Source organism: Belonocnema kinseyi, chromosome 6, assembly GCF_010883055.1.
Source record: "Belonocnema kinseyi isolate 2016_QV_RU_SX_M_011 chromosome 6, B_treatae_v1, whole genome shotgun sequence".
In the NCBI taxonomy this organism is placed as follows: Eukaryota; Metazoa; Arthropoda; class Insecta; order Hymenoptera; family Cynipidae; genus Belonocnema; species Belonocnema kinseyi.
In genome coordinates, this window is record NC_046662.1 from 135,258,704 (window position 1) to 135,272,621 (window position 13,918).

The 13,918-nt window shown below is 33.9% G+C and overlaps 3 protein-coding genes across 3 annotated transcripts in view; all 3 read right to left on the reverse strand.

Annotated features, from left to right (window-relative positions):
• Positions 1 to 2,664: 2,664 nt before the first annotated feature.
• LOC117175615 (uncharacterized protein F54H12.2-like) lies at positions 2,665 to 3,523 on the reverse strand. Its single transcript, XM_033365324.1, has 2 exons — positions 3,076 to 3,523; positions 2,665 to 3,020 (listed from the first exon to the last, which is right to left on the reverse strand). The coding sequence occupies exons 1-2, from the start codon at positions 3,521 to 3,523 to the stop codon at positions 2,665 to 2,667; spliced, it is 804 nt and encodes a 267-aa protein (XP_033221215.1).
• Positions 3,524 to 9,807: 6,284 nt separating this feature from the next.
• LOC117175616 lies at positions 9,808 to 10,977 on the reverse strand. The gene has a single exon (XM_033365325.1). The coding sequence runs from the start codon at positions 10,975 to 10,977 to the stop codon at positions 9,808 to 9,810; it is 1,170 nt and encodes a 389-aa protein (XP_033221216.1).
• Positions 10,978 to 12,043: 1,066 nt separating this feature from the next.
• Positions 12,044 to 13,918, reverse strand: part of LOC117175617 — a 7,392-nt gene continuing 5,517 nt past the window's right edge. Inside the window, exons 3-4 of the mRNA XM_033365326.1 lie at positions 12,241 to 12,327; positions 12,044 to 12,147 (exon numbers count right to left, since the gene is read on the reverse strand). Coding sequence (XP_033221217.1) covers positions 12,044 to 12,147; positions 12,241 to 12,327 — 191 coding nt within the window. The remainder of the gene's footprint in view (positions 12,148 to 12,240; positions 12,328 to 13,918) is intronic.

The following is a 13,918-nucleotide window of genomic DNA, read 5'->3' on the forward strand; positions in this document are numbered from 1 at the left end:
TCCACAATCCACTCACCTCAAATTTCACCACAATATCAGAAAAACTCAGCATCCACAATTCCCACTACTTTACGCTTTCATACCGGAAACGGAAGTCAATTTTAGTATTTAAATACACTTAATATTTAAGATTTTTATATTAAATTTTGATAAGATATAATAGATATGTATGTAAAATGAAAAAATAATATTAAAAAGTCAATAAACGAAGGACTTTCAGATAATGAAAGATAATGGAAGAAACTCCTTGGAAAAAAATGTAAATAATTGTTTTGGAATGAATTCTAACAGAAAATTGAAAAAAGATTACAAAACATTTTTTATTAATTCATAAAATGTTTAAAAAGTACGTAAAATATTTTGAAACAAAATGTCGTAATTTTTCAATATCACTTAACTTTAGAAAAATTAAGGAACATAATTCTTTCAAATTTGAGAAAATTTAAGAGATATTCAAAAATGTTGAAATAATTCGAAAATAATCAAAACTTGTAAAGATTTTTAAAGGAATAATTAGCATAATTTTTTATTTCAAACAATTAATTTAAAAATATTATTTTTAAACGATTTGCAAAAATTGCAAAAGATTTCAAATATTCATAAAGCATCTGAAAAACTTTAAAGGCATTTTTTTAATTTTTCAGGATTAAAAAAAATAGGAAAAATTTGAATAATTTTTAAAGATTCGAGATGGGAAGTTCTGACAAGATTAGAAAAATATAATAATCAAGTGAATTCAGGAAGTATTTGGTAGACTTGATGAGATTCGAACTCAAGAGAGTTACCAATATCTTGTAGAATTTAAAACGTTTTAAATAGATAATAAATTTTCCTAATATTTTTCAAAATTCTATGAATTAAAAATAAAAAGTCTTTAAAATCTCCTAGCATCTTTTCTGATACATTTGATATATTCAAAAATCTTTTTTTTTTAATTTTCTTAAGAATCTTATAATAATTATTTACATATAAATTTTCAAACAAACTGATATTTATTTTCTTGTATATGTAATCTTTACAAAATCTTTAATGCCTTAAAATACTCAGCTCAAAATTACAAAATTTAGCTTTTAAAATTTTATTTTAGTTGTAAAATAATTGTGATTGAAAATTGATTGTAAATAATTGCAAAATAAATCCAATAAAATTTATTTTATGAAGAAATATCTCATGATTATAAAAAGAGAAAAAAATGGTAAAGGTAAGTCTTTGTAATATTTTAATAACTAATTAACATATTTTTAATTATTATTCCTTGATTCTGGCTGAGGGTCATACATGGTACAAAGAGCCGTCCGGAAATTTCAAATAAAAACAGTACTCTCTATACATTAATTTTTTTAATTAAAAATAATAATACTTTTATAAATATTGCCAAAATTTATTTGAATATGATACAGATTGATTATTATTTTAAAAATTCCTGTAAATAGCTGTTGTTTTACCAATTTTACGATATTTGTGTACCATGTTTGACCGTAGGGAATATATTTCAGGAATAAAATTATAAAAATATATCCATTAGTTAGTAAAAGACTTATGAAGAATCCCCTTTCAAATTATAGTTGAAGTTGAAGAAATAGATATTTTTCTTATCGTTTTTCAGCATATGATTTTTCACTAAACGTAAAGCAGATTGAAATACACTTGAAAAATAAAAATAAGAAAGTTCAGAAATTCATGAAGTTTTATGTTCAGAAAATTCCACACATTTTTAAATAAAATTCCTTTCCACGCCACATTTAAAGGAAAATTTTACAACATTTTTGTCAAATGATTAGTCGTTTGAATGAGGTCAAGTTAATAACTTTTTGGCTTTTTCTCTTTAAAACTTCAAAATTGTGATTATAGCCTAAAATAGCATGAAAAGAGATGTATCAAACAAGAACCTAGAGGACTCTAAATGATTTTATTTTATTGGATTAAAAAAAATATGAGAAAAATTCGAGTCTTTTTAATAGATATTTAGGACATTTAGAAGTTTGGAAGATATCAATGAATATTTTATACATTTTGGGAAATTTTTTCAATTTTTTTAATATTTCTAATACGTTTAAAACAAAATAAATTCCAAAAAAATATTTTCAACTTACTACATTTTTCTTAAAATTTAAAAAAAGCATTCAAGATATAAAAAACTTGACTTATATAATCTTCTAAATTTTACACAGAATTTTAAGAAAAATAATTTTATCTCCTTGAAATCCGACCACGTGTGTAAATCTGTGATGCAGTTTTGGCAACTTCTTGAAGGTTTGAATATAAAAACTTCAGTGGGATATCTCTATCGAACCATTCAATTCCATGATAGCGACAGGCTAGCCAGTTGTTTTGTGACTTTGAACATGCAGGAAGTTCAGAGAAGAGGTATGGCGGTCCAACAATCTAATGGGCAATGTATTTATGATCAACAGCAACAACCGCCACTTCCTGTGGTATAAACTGGTCTTCTATACCTTGAAAGGCTTGTATGTCGATTACATAGTCCATTGTTTTATATTCAAGAGTAAAGGTGAGGATGAAGATACCTTTACGAGAGACTACAACCAACTGAGCAGAGCATCTTATATACTCGGGTACACATTCGTCATTTTTCGCCCTCCATGTTCAACTGATATTGGAAACCGGTTCTGCCAAACAGGTTTATGCAGGTCTGTGCAGGTTTTAACCGCTGTAATCTACTATAACCTGCCTGGACGCGTCAATTTCCAAGTCATTGTCGTATTCTGCGTAGACTATACAATTAATAGTTTGTTGTAGTGTTTCTTCTACACAATGCTTAATGCGAAGGCTGCCATGTTTAACGAGATTCCAGTGTGATTGACAAGTTGCAGAAAGATCAGGCGTAAGATCAAATGCAAACAGGCAGTATTCATTTGCGTAATCAAAACGATCAATATTATTTTCCTCGTTCATAAAATGAATCCCCGTTCCGGGAAACAGAGTATGATAAGTATCAATGCATAGCTTTCCTCTTGAGAAATCTGGTTGCAAAGGCTTTAACTGAATTTGCATACCATCTGCGTAGAGAGAAATGATTGATATTAAAGTGTCTAAAGTTAAAGGGATTTTTACTACGATGACCGTTGAATGCATCATTTTTGACATATCCAATGATGATCCTTTTCGGTAGTTGATCGAGTATAACATTATCGAGAGTTTCACTTTGAACACCAGAATGAATTGTGAGTGTTTTAACCTCTACTCTGGTAAGTGGGAACTTGGCCGTACATTGAGAAAGAGATTTTACGTGTGCAAGCAGAATCCCAGGGCTGATTTTTGCACGCCGAATAAGAAGAGATGCTTCTTGAATATGAAGATAAGCCCGATTAGTTGGATCCATAAGACAAAAAGCATCCTTAGAACGCACCAGTCGAACTCTAAGTTCAACACCATTCAAGAGAAATTTATACTGATTGAAAACATCACTGTGCAAATAACCAATCAGATCAATTTTTCCTTCTTCACCCAGTATAAGTCGTCGATCGACGAGACCCTGGTTCTGCGTTGTGATGTCATCCATTTTACCTGCTGTATCGTCAAGCCATAATGCTGATGTGAGATGACTTTTTTCGCTGCTGGCCCATAGTTGAGCAGGGATTCAATATACGCTTTGTATGCATATGCATTATTTGATGGCGAGACAGGCTTCTGATTAAAGTATCAAGAACATTCATTCCATGGCGCATTGCTTCTTTTCCAACAACTCTTGCCCCACGTGTGAGAAATGGTAAAGCTCGTCGAAACAGGCCACCGAGAAAACTACCTATACCATGTCCTCTCTGATAAGGAGAACCAATGTACATTTTGGAAATGCCTCCACCTCCGACTTGAGATGTATAGTAATCTGTGTATTGGCTCATGTTTATGCAATCCGTTTGAAATGAAGTGTTACGGTTGACATGCCAAGCTCGAATGGTACAGCAATTCCTAAATGGCCCCTTATATCTATTTCGATTGTGCGGAATGAAGTATTAAGAATAGGAATATAATGAGGTGTTGAAAAATTTTTCACCTGTGTTGAACCAAAAATATAATTTTTCGTATCCACCGGTACGACTGGTAAGAGTGGTGTTTTTACATTTCCAGTGATACGTGGATCGCACAGATCACAATACACAAAAAGTTTACTTGGTAGACCATTTGATAAACTTGGTGGATGGTGTGCCATATATGTATCGATAGGTAAAAGTGTATAAGGTGTAAAACCTAGAATATGAGATATCTTCTCACTGATTAGAAGAAAGTGACGACCCGTAATCTTACAATCATCTTTACATATCTTCTCCAGCGTTATATAATTATTCTTTCTCTTTTCTTGTTTAACAACTACATGCTTATTTATTTCGGGAGTATTATTTATAGCATATATGAGGTCATCCATTTGCGAGTAAACTCCCGGTGGAAAGAATAATATAATGAGGCGTTTCCACTTTCCTTTAAACAGTTCCAGTTTAAAAGCTTCATGAGCTGAAATGATATTATTCTCGCGTGGTTTGTTAGAATTTTCCGATATGGCTAAATCGACACTACCAGACTCGTTTAATCGAATACTTTCAGTTGTAGATTTTTCAATGAGACCTATTTTCTCTACGATTGATTTTGGTACAATTGAGATACTATTTTCCATACTGGATTCACCTCTCCCATTTAGAAATGATCGTGGAAACTGAATCTCTGTGAGTCCCACCACTCAGCGACCATGAAGTCTAATTTCATGTGGAAGTTGAGTGACAAATTGGGTGATTGTATTCTGTGAAAAATACTTTATAGTAATACCACTTGGTAAAATGAGATAAAACTGGTGCTCGTCATTCATTGTAGAGTGTTTAGCTCTGTAGCTGATATCCACGAGTTGAATTTGTCAGGGTACTTAATCCAATTTACAAGAAACTGTTTCTTTAATAACAAACAGCTCCTTTGTCCAGCCAACTTTATATCCTTTTGCAAAGATGTTTCTAGCACGACTGACGCGTACAATATCATCCACACTGAATTTAGGTGCGTTTTTACGGATGGCTTCTCTTACAAATTGTCGCTGTATATGTGCACAAGCTACAGCAGCATTTTGGAGATTTGCTTTAGATGGCGCCATACGTATGCTTGAATGATGAGCTTTATTGTATGCATGTACCATTGGTTGGAGAACATCAATGTATCGATGAGTATTACGGTGTGTAAAGTACCGCCACATACGCTCCTTGAGCGTACGACTGAAACGTTCAGCAATGGCAGCCTTTATACTAGGATCTCGTGTAACACGAAATTGTATTTCAAGATCTGACAAGAATTTTTGAAAAAATTCACCGATAAATTCCTTTCCTTTGTCACTCTGAAGGTAGACTGGTATTCTACCACCGGTTCTATGAAGATGTCGTTCAAATGCTTCTTTAACCTCAGATGCAGTTTTACTTTGAAGTGGTTCAACCCAGAAACACTTGCTCAAAACGTCAATGACAACCAGTTGATCGGACAAATCATCATTGTAGCTTTTTAAAGATCTCAAGTCTGCTAGGTCAATTTCCCAAACATCATGAATATTACACACACACTGTAATGTTGTCTAGCAAATTTACGTCTAATAGGTCGATGGAGGTTGTATGCATCTTGACTCTTTAACCAGTTAATTACTTGATTACGTGAAATATTTCTAAGTGTAGACTTGGCAATTTTTTCTACACCCGCGGAAGAAGCCTCATGCGAAGGTGCATAATATATGTCTTCTAATTGTTTCATTTTTCAAAAATTAAAATTCAGCCAGGTGCGTCGTTTTGTATTACATTTAATAGTACCATCATCGTCATCTGCAGCTTCCGAGTCGTTGGTACTTTCCCAGTTCTCATCATCACTCAAGAGAGACTGATATTCTATAGTTTTGTCTGCATCTTCTTCATTAAGTTTTATAGATTTCTTGGGCGTAGAACTTTTACGCGAGTTGTTTAACAACCTTGCTAGAGATGCATGTGGTTTTGATCTCCAGTACTCAAGATTGCCCAAAATTTCTTTTTTGTCTTAAATCCTTGAAGAAACTTTGCAAACTGACGTCTTCCTGGCACAACTGATTTCCTATACCTGATAGCATCGTTCACTAAATCTGAAATATTTGATTTCTCGACACGTTCTCCGTCGATAAATACATCACCCTGTTTATCCTATTTTATTCTATTTTTACCCTCTGGTGCATGTAATCTTTCAATCAAATATTCACTTTTTTTCCTATAAGTTTTCGGCACAGAGGCAATAATATCTGAGATAGAAAGAGTTAAAACATCGTCGTCTTCATGCGGACTTGTCATTTCATTTTAAGCACTGTTTAATTTGTCATCAAGAGCATCCTTTGAAGACCAAATCTTTGTAAAACTTGCTGATATAATTTCCACTTTTCATGTTCATCAGTGTATAATGGAGAGTATATAATTTTACTCATCTCATTGTCGAGTTTGGAAATTGCATCACCAGATGTTTTTGTGGTAACAAAATTGGTGAATAATTGTTCTTGTTGTGGGTTCGACTGGAGCTTAATTTGCTCGACACTATCACTTTGTACAAGTACTATTTTCCTAGCGTGTTCCATTTGAGTAAATATGACAAATAATTACGAAGATGAAAACATGTTGGAAAAGAGAGAGCCAAGGACTGGTGCTCGTAAAAGTGGTAAAAATCCCTCTCCTTTTTGTACAATAAAGCGTTTTTTACTGTTTCACGAGTCGCAAGGTGACACTAGTTTTCTCAATGCATGTCTGTGTTTTTTTAATTTTTGCTTGTCGGGTTTTTTAGAGAAACTTTCCCGTGTAAAATATTCAATGCACAATCACAGATACTTTTAAAAAGTTGTGGGTTAGCTTTTTTTAAAAACAGAGCGTCGCTGATCTGTATCCAGATGATAGAGAGCGTTAACTTTTTAGCATTCTTCTTTCCGATGCTCTAAATCTACAGTTTTCAGGAGTAGATTGTTTTAAATCCATAAGGAGATACCCATGGGGCTAGAGGTTGCGTCATAATAAGCTTCCTGTAGAAAAAGTTTATTTTCAGGGTATACCTGTCTAGCGAGATGTTGAATTTGCTTTCGGTCCCGTGGGTTTTTAAATACTACAATATAATTAGCGTTTAAAGAAATATCGCGTTGACCATGTCCCTGGTGGAAAATATTTTGTGATATAACGATCACACTCAAATTTTTGTGATGACTTCCCTTGGTAAGAAGATCGACGACTGTGTGATTTGACGATTCACGCATAAGATCGTCTATAATTACAATTTTGGCTCGAGGATGATTGTTATAGTCTGATGCTTGTGGTAAACCTTCACGAAATTCAGTTTCCTCCCCGTACTCTTTATAGGATGACTGCCATTCTGAATAATATAAAATTACGCGAGAAAATACATCACACATTAAATTAATATTTTGAAGAAATTTTTTCACAAAAACCGTTTTACCACAACCCGTTGGACCAGAAATTGTAGACGTAAATGGATGTTTCCACCTTGGATCCATGTTAGAGAATAAAGAAATAACACAGTGTAATCCCCCTTTATCTGATTTTTTAACTGTCTTAAAGATAACCGTAAAGTGCGATGGTAAAATAAAATTATTATGTACATTGATAAGCTTATATTTTGCCGGCGCGCAGAGCACCCAGGCGAATAAGCTAATAGGCCTGGTTGCTGTGGCCAAGGAATGAGCTTATAACCCTAGCCGTCGCGTTGCGGGAAGCGCTGCTATAAGCTCATTCACAGCGTCCACGGTCCCCGCCCGGCAGCCAGCGCGCCCGCGCTTCCGGGGAGAGTTTTTTTGAATAAAATTTAAAATACATACTTACCTTTGGTTTGATCTCTGATGTTGATATTAAATAAAGTTCACTCCTAATGCTACTGCTGCTACTTTCATTACAAATATTTTATTTTATTCCTGTTGAAACTACTTTTCAATTGATGTTTTTGATTAAAGAAATGTAATGTGATTTACAGATTCTAGGGGTTAAAGACCAAAAAAATGTAAATACTTGGATATTTTTTAAAAATCAAAAACAATTTATAAAAGAATAATATTTATTTTACACTATTTACAGAAGTTATATACAAAAATAGCCTCAGTAAAAAACCAGAGGTGGTCTGTCCTCATACGGACAGGCCATTTGCCATAGGCCCTGTGTTGGCTAAATTTCAGGTGCCGGTGTCCGTGCCATCAAAGCCTGTGCAATTGGTATTGCCGCAGGACATGGTAAAATGCATGTAACTCTTGCTAAAGGACGTATAGTGTCGACAGGCCGAACAGCTACGTGGCAAATAGGTTGCCCATACACATCCCAGTTAACTGAAATATGAAAAGTGTTAATTATACAGTTTTATGTTTTAACAACTGATTATTCAAATATACATACATGTTCTTCAAGCCGAAGTTATGAACCATCTCCTCATTACACATGCAGGTGGAGAGAGAGAAGGAGAGAGAGATTTTATACATAGTTTTAAAGGTAATTTTCTACAGAAAAACAAACTAATCAAGTCAAACTACTCTGAATTTTATTTATTTTGACCCTCTTCGATATAACCATATGGTAAATATTCGTAATTATAGAGGAATCTTCTTTTACTATTCACCGATTTACATGTTTTTTTCTCCGTCCTAGTTACGCTGTACGCGTAAAATTTAGGGTCACCAGATACAAAAGTATCAATATAGCTCCCCTTACCGTAAACTTCCAACTCATCCGTCATCTGCCCCAGTAATCGACCCATCGGGGGATTGTACTCTGATATCTTTTCATGACATATGTGAATGCATGAGTCTGTATCGTAGTACAACACACGTCGATCTAGTTGATAGAGGTACTCAAACAGCTTTAGCCTAGCTTGAGCAGTGGTGTAAGCGGCTATTACTACGTTCGTGTACGGTGACGCTACCCTAGCATCCTCTCTATAGGCCCAAAAGGCATATAAAACATCATCATTTACAGGGACAAGTCATCGAGTTCCAACTCTGGACTAGTAAGCAACTCCATCAACTGTTTACACTCCTCAACAACCTCCGTTTGCGGTAAATTCTCTTTTTGTCCGAATTTACCCCAACAAGAGTTGAGACAAAGTTTTGCAACGGAACGTAAACCAGGGTTTTTTGAAATCTGTTCAGGATCTAACTCTATCCCCTCAATTTCATCATGCTCACGAAGATAATCTTGCTTTGACTCTTCGTCAATGCACTCGCTCGGCTAGCCACTAGCCTCCTGTTTAATTTTTAAAAAGGTGTTTATATAACCCGCGAATAGCCCACCTGTACGTGTTTTCGTATCGTATTGCATAACCTGTTACTTCCATATCTATAAAATATGAGTTACTCTATAATTTAACTCCATGGCTTTTTTCAACTCACCCAAAACCCAGGTTCCCTCCAGCTCACGCAATGTATCGTCATGAGAGCATTCAGTTTGTCTCATGGATGCACGACACGTGTGACAAAGTGGGAACATGAGTTTCCCATGCATTCGCACAGGTAGCACGGGATGAAATAAATGTCTTTGAGGAAGTACACGGCATTGGATTAATCCGTCAATCTGATGCAAATTCATGTAATTTGGACCAGCTAGTCCTCTACAATCCTCAACGCCAACATAAATTTTCGGGTGACCCACAACAAATTTCCCCATTCTCGAAATAAATGGATATAAAGAGCAAACATCGATGTATCCGATTTTTTCATTATTTTTAATTTTATAATAACACACTATATTTCCTGTACGTCCTCCGAAAAACGCTTCACGAGGATTTAACGCATCCTGGTGGAGTAAGGGATGATTTAAAAATACTCGTTCATACCGGGGGAATTTTTTTTAATTTATCATATTTACACTTCCATATTTCGGTTAGTACGTAACCGGCTTTTCGAATTTTTTCACTCGTGGCGCGAGTGTTCTCATAACACATATCAATTGTATCCCCAGATTTTAATTTCTCATCGCGATTTAACTTGTAACAATCCACACACCCATGCCAAAAGCAGCCATGAAACTGTAAAACATGGCGCTTTTCATCACCATCTATATAGTAACCGTCAACTAGCGCTCCCTCTGGTAGACGTAATTCACGAGATCTTGCCGCGTGTTGGGTTTCCACCCCAATTTCTCGTCCTACCCATAATAGCCATTCAATAGCTTTTACAGACTTTTTATTTGCTCGTCTGTCTCCACCATTCGGTATTATACCTGTGATTTCAGGGAGAAGGAAATTCTTTCGGTAGATTCCTGAGCAAGCAGAAGCGATGGTAGTGGATTCAGTAAAAGGACACACATTACCACATTTTGAAAAAATTGTTCTATATGCGAGACAGGCGCGACGAAGTATTGTCACATCGTAAAATTCTTTACGAGCCTCGATACTCATGGTATCTGGAGAGTAATCCTCAAATAGTGGCAAAGGGCCTACATACAAATCATTATCTGGCCTATTGAAAAAATGTGGGAATGTGCCTTTCTTTGAATGCTCACCAGTGAGACCAAATTCTTTGGGGAGAGCACTCAAAGGCCTAGGCATGTAGTTCAAGCTATCTACGAATTTACATTCACCGACCTGCATGAGCATGATTTTAGTACCATTCAATATTACTTTTGGACGGATTCTGGTACCTTTACCCTCTACTAGGTATCTAAGAATAAATTGTAGGTCAGACCCTTTTGCATTGTGTGCAATGCAAATTGTCTGACTAAGCTGTTTCCTCTCGTGTGTTACGTGCTCTATAAAATTCTCTATAAGTTCATCCCCTCTGAATACTAATTGTCTGACACCACAATATTTACAAGAATTATTCATATTTTCATTCAGTAAACAGTCAGAGCAGACTTTCTGAACTACACAGAGATTCGGCTCATGTATGTGTACCGAATTATCCCCAGGAAGCGTTTTCGTTTGACGTGTTTCTAAATCATAAAATACAAATCTGATTCGCTTCGAGGAATTAGAGAGACCGTCCTTAAGTGGGGCCATGTAACATTCGTGGTTATAATCACGTATGCATTTACAATTTTTACAGTAAAATGTCCCGAATTGATAGTCTTTAGTTTTATAAACATTGACCACCCTCAAACATGTTTTACAAATCTGTAAAGCAACACACACGCTTATTCCATCGGAATAGGAACATTTTACATTATGCTTGTGTAGACAGCTACTATTGAGGAAAAAGCGATTACATAAATTGCATTTAATTTCATGTATATTACCCTTTACTATTTCTTCCACAGATTTGCAAGGGGATATTGACAAACACGAGCTACATTTATTTGTACATCGATGAGTGGCTGGATTGGCATAACTCGTATTGCATGGGATGCAAAACTCTCGGTTACCAGCGGCTGTTTTTAAACATAAAATTGGCTTAAAGTGATTCTTATTCACTTTAAAGTGATATAACCTGACTCTTTCCCAATGTGTATGTAACAACCCGCTGCGAATTGTACCCCGCTCTTTGTATATACATGCAGTCACAATAGAACGCGGAAGACATAGATTATCACTATTTTGGATTTTGAAAATTGACCTTTTTTAATATCCTCGTGTGTCAGTGCCTTTCGACCAGCACCACGTATACCTTTCACTGTATTCAAAGTAATAACAAAGGAATTATGTAGTTTGAACTCTTCATTACTTTGAATAATTTTAAAAATAAGATTCCAAAGTACATCGAAACTTAAATCGCGTGCTGGGCGAAAGAACAAACCACCAGCTCCTTTAGTAAAAAGGACCTAGTTAATTTTTATACTAACATAATCATCAGAACTACCGATGAAATCCATCAAGTATTTAAAAATAGAGGTAAACGCTTTTTTTACATAATCAATAACATTTTCAGCCTCTGAAGGCTCCACTACCTGAATTGAAATTTCACGACCAGTCGTAAGCAATTTTTCAAAAAAGCGAGACCTATCCCATTTAATATCAAAAAAGCTCTCTCTCCCACCGGTTTGTGCACCACCAATTTGTATATGCTGATTCAACGACTCTGGATACAAGAAATGCTGCTGATGGAACTCATTGAGAACCTGTTCTTCGATTAAGTGTCTCTGCTGCAGTTGATGATCCAGTAAATTCTGGTGTTGCATGCGTCTTCGGCATCTTCATTCACCTCTTCCTCTGTTTCTACTTCCATTTCGGTTTCTACAGAAAAATTTTGAATGATTAAAAGAATAATTTTTAAAGGTGTACGAACATCGTTTTAAAAACAAGGACAAATTTGTAAGTCACAATTACCTTCTTCACTGTTCTCCGCTTCCATTTTAATTTCAACATGATCAGTTGTATTATGCGCCTGAACACTGTTTCCCCCCTCGTCATCTTCTGTAAAGAAAAAAATTATTCCATTAAAATTGTGATTCTTGGAAAAATGGAAAACAAAACTATGGCATTCATGGATATCCAAATTATATTTTTTAAGTTTATTTCAGTCAAATGATATATTTTACATAGAATTTTTTCGAAAATTACAATTTAAAAAAAATGTTGTTTGCAGAGCACTTTCGTACTTTATTATAATTAAAATACCAAAACACATTTATTTACCCATGAATCAATCTTTACTGATATAAATGTTGCCATGCAATTGAATATTTAATTTTGATTATAACTTTTGAAAATTACGTGTATTTGCGAACGTGAAATAATAAAAACCATTTTTAAATTCAAACAAAATAAAATACAAATATGATAATGAAAAAAGTGACATTGCATTAACCATTCTTCTCAATAAAAAACAGAAAATAGACTTTAGACATTTAATTATATTAAATTAAAGTTAAAAAAATGAATGAGGTTGCTGGATGAATTTCAGATAATATGTTTTCTATATACTGTATAAAATTCTGTACATTTGAGTGCATTTGAAAATTCGATTGAATACGTCATTTTTCAAATAAAAAATGTTTTAAAAGAACTGGGAAACTCCTACAAAAGTGTCTAGCCAAGCGGATTTCCCCCTTCCTGCTAAAATTCAAACAGCATTGTGAATGGTTAAACTGCGATACGTCACCTGGTGAAAAAGTTTGAACTAGAAAGAATAGGTTAGATTTCAAAGATGAAATTTAATTTACACATAAAAGTGTTTTAAAGGATTTTTTTCTAAGTTTAAAGTATTTATTGGATTCTAAAAGTGAGTCTTGATCATAATAAAAGGCTTTCGGATAGATTTTACATCTTATACAGTGAAAAAACACATTACCAATAAAAATATTTTTCTGAATAAAAACATTATTGTGTTTTATTGTGTTTTATTGTGTTTCAATAGATATTAAACTTAAATAAACTTATTTTGAAGCAAAAATGACCTCAAAGTAAATTTTTATTAATTTATGCATGAAATATTTCCTATTTAAAAAGATGATCTAAAATTTAGGTTAGAATTCGTATTTCACTTCCAATCTCTTATTAATTATATTCTCTGCATAAACTGCCAAAAATTTGTCACTACATACATTAATTAAAGATTATTTAAGCTCACAATGCATCGAATATTACATTTTTTGGTTGTTGAAAAATGTGTGTTTTCACTGTATAAGATGGAAATTCTATTTAAAACGCTTTGTTTTTTATGAATATTTGTTTCTTTTATTTAATCATTGTTTCACACTTTACAAAACAATCGTAAAAACACTTTTATACAAAAAATTAAAATACGTCTTACAAAGAGTACCTATTCAATTTAGTTCCAGTTTTCAGCAACAGGCGACGAAATGACCGGCCACTATTTCCAATACTTTTTAAACTTTGAAAAAATATTCAGTCTTATGTGAAAATAGTTTTCCTTTCGCAATTATATATTATTTTAGTCTGCTTTAATTTAAGTAGGTGAAAAACATATTTAAAAAATATAACAACTAATTCTAGTGATTTTAAAACTTTTGTAAAAATCACTAAAATGAAGTTTGTCTTTTAA

Excerpts from the sequence above, each read along its gene's own strand:
- LOC117175616 (XM_033365325.1), bottom strand. The coding sequence starts at position 10,977 with ATGGCCCCACTTAAGGACGGTCTCTCTAATTCCTCGAAGCGAATCAGA.
- LOC117175615 (XM_033365324.1), bottom strand. The coding sequence starts at position 3,523 with ATGGATGACATCACAACGCAGAACCAGGGTCTCGTCGATCGACGACTT. Across the intron at positions 3,021-3,075 it reads TGCATTCAACGGTCATCGTA|ATGGTATGCAAATTCAGTTA; the intron begins GTAAAAATCCCT and ends CTCTCTACGCAG.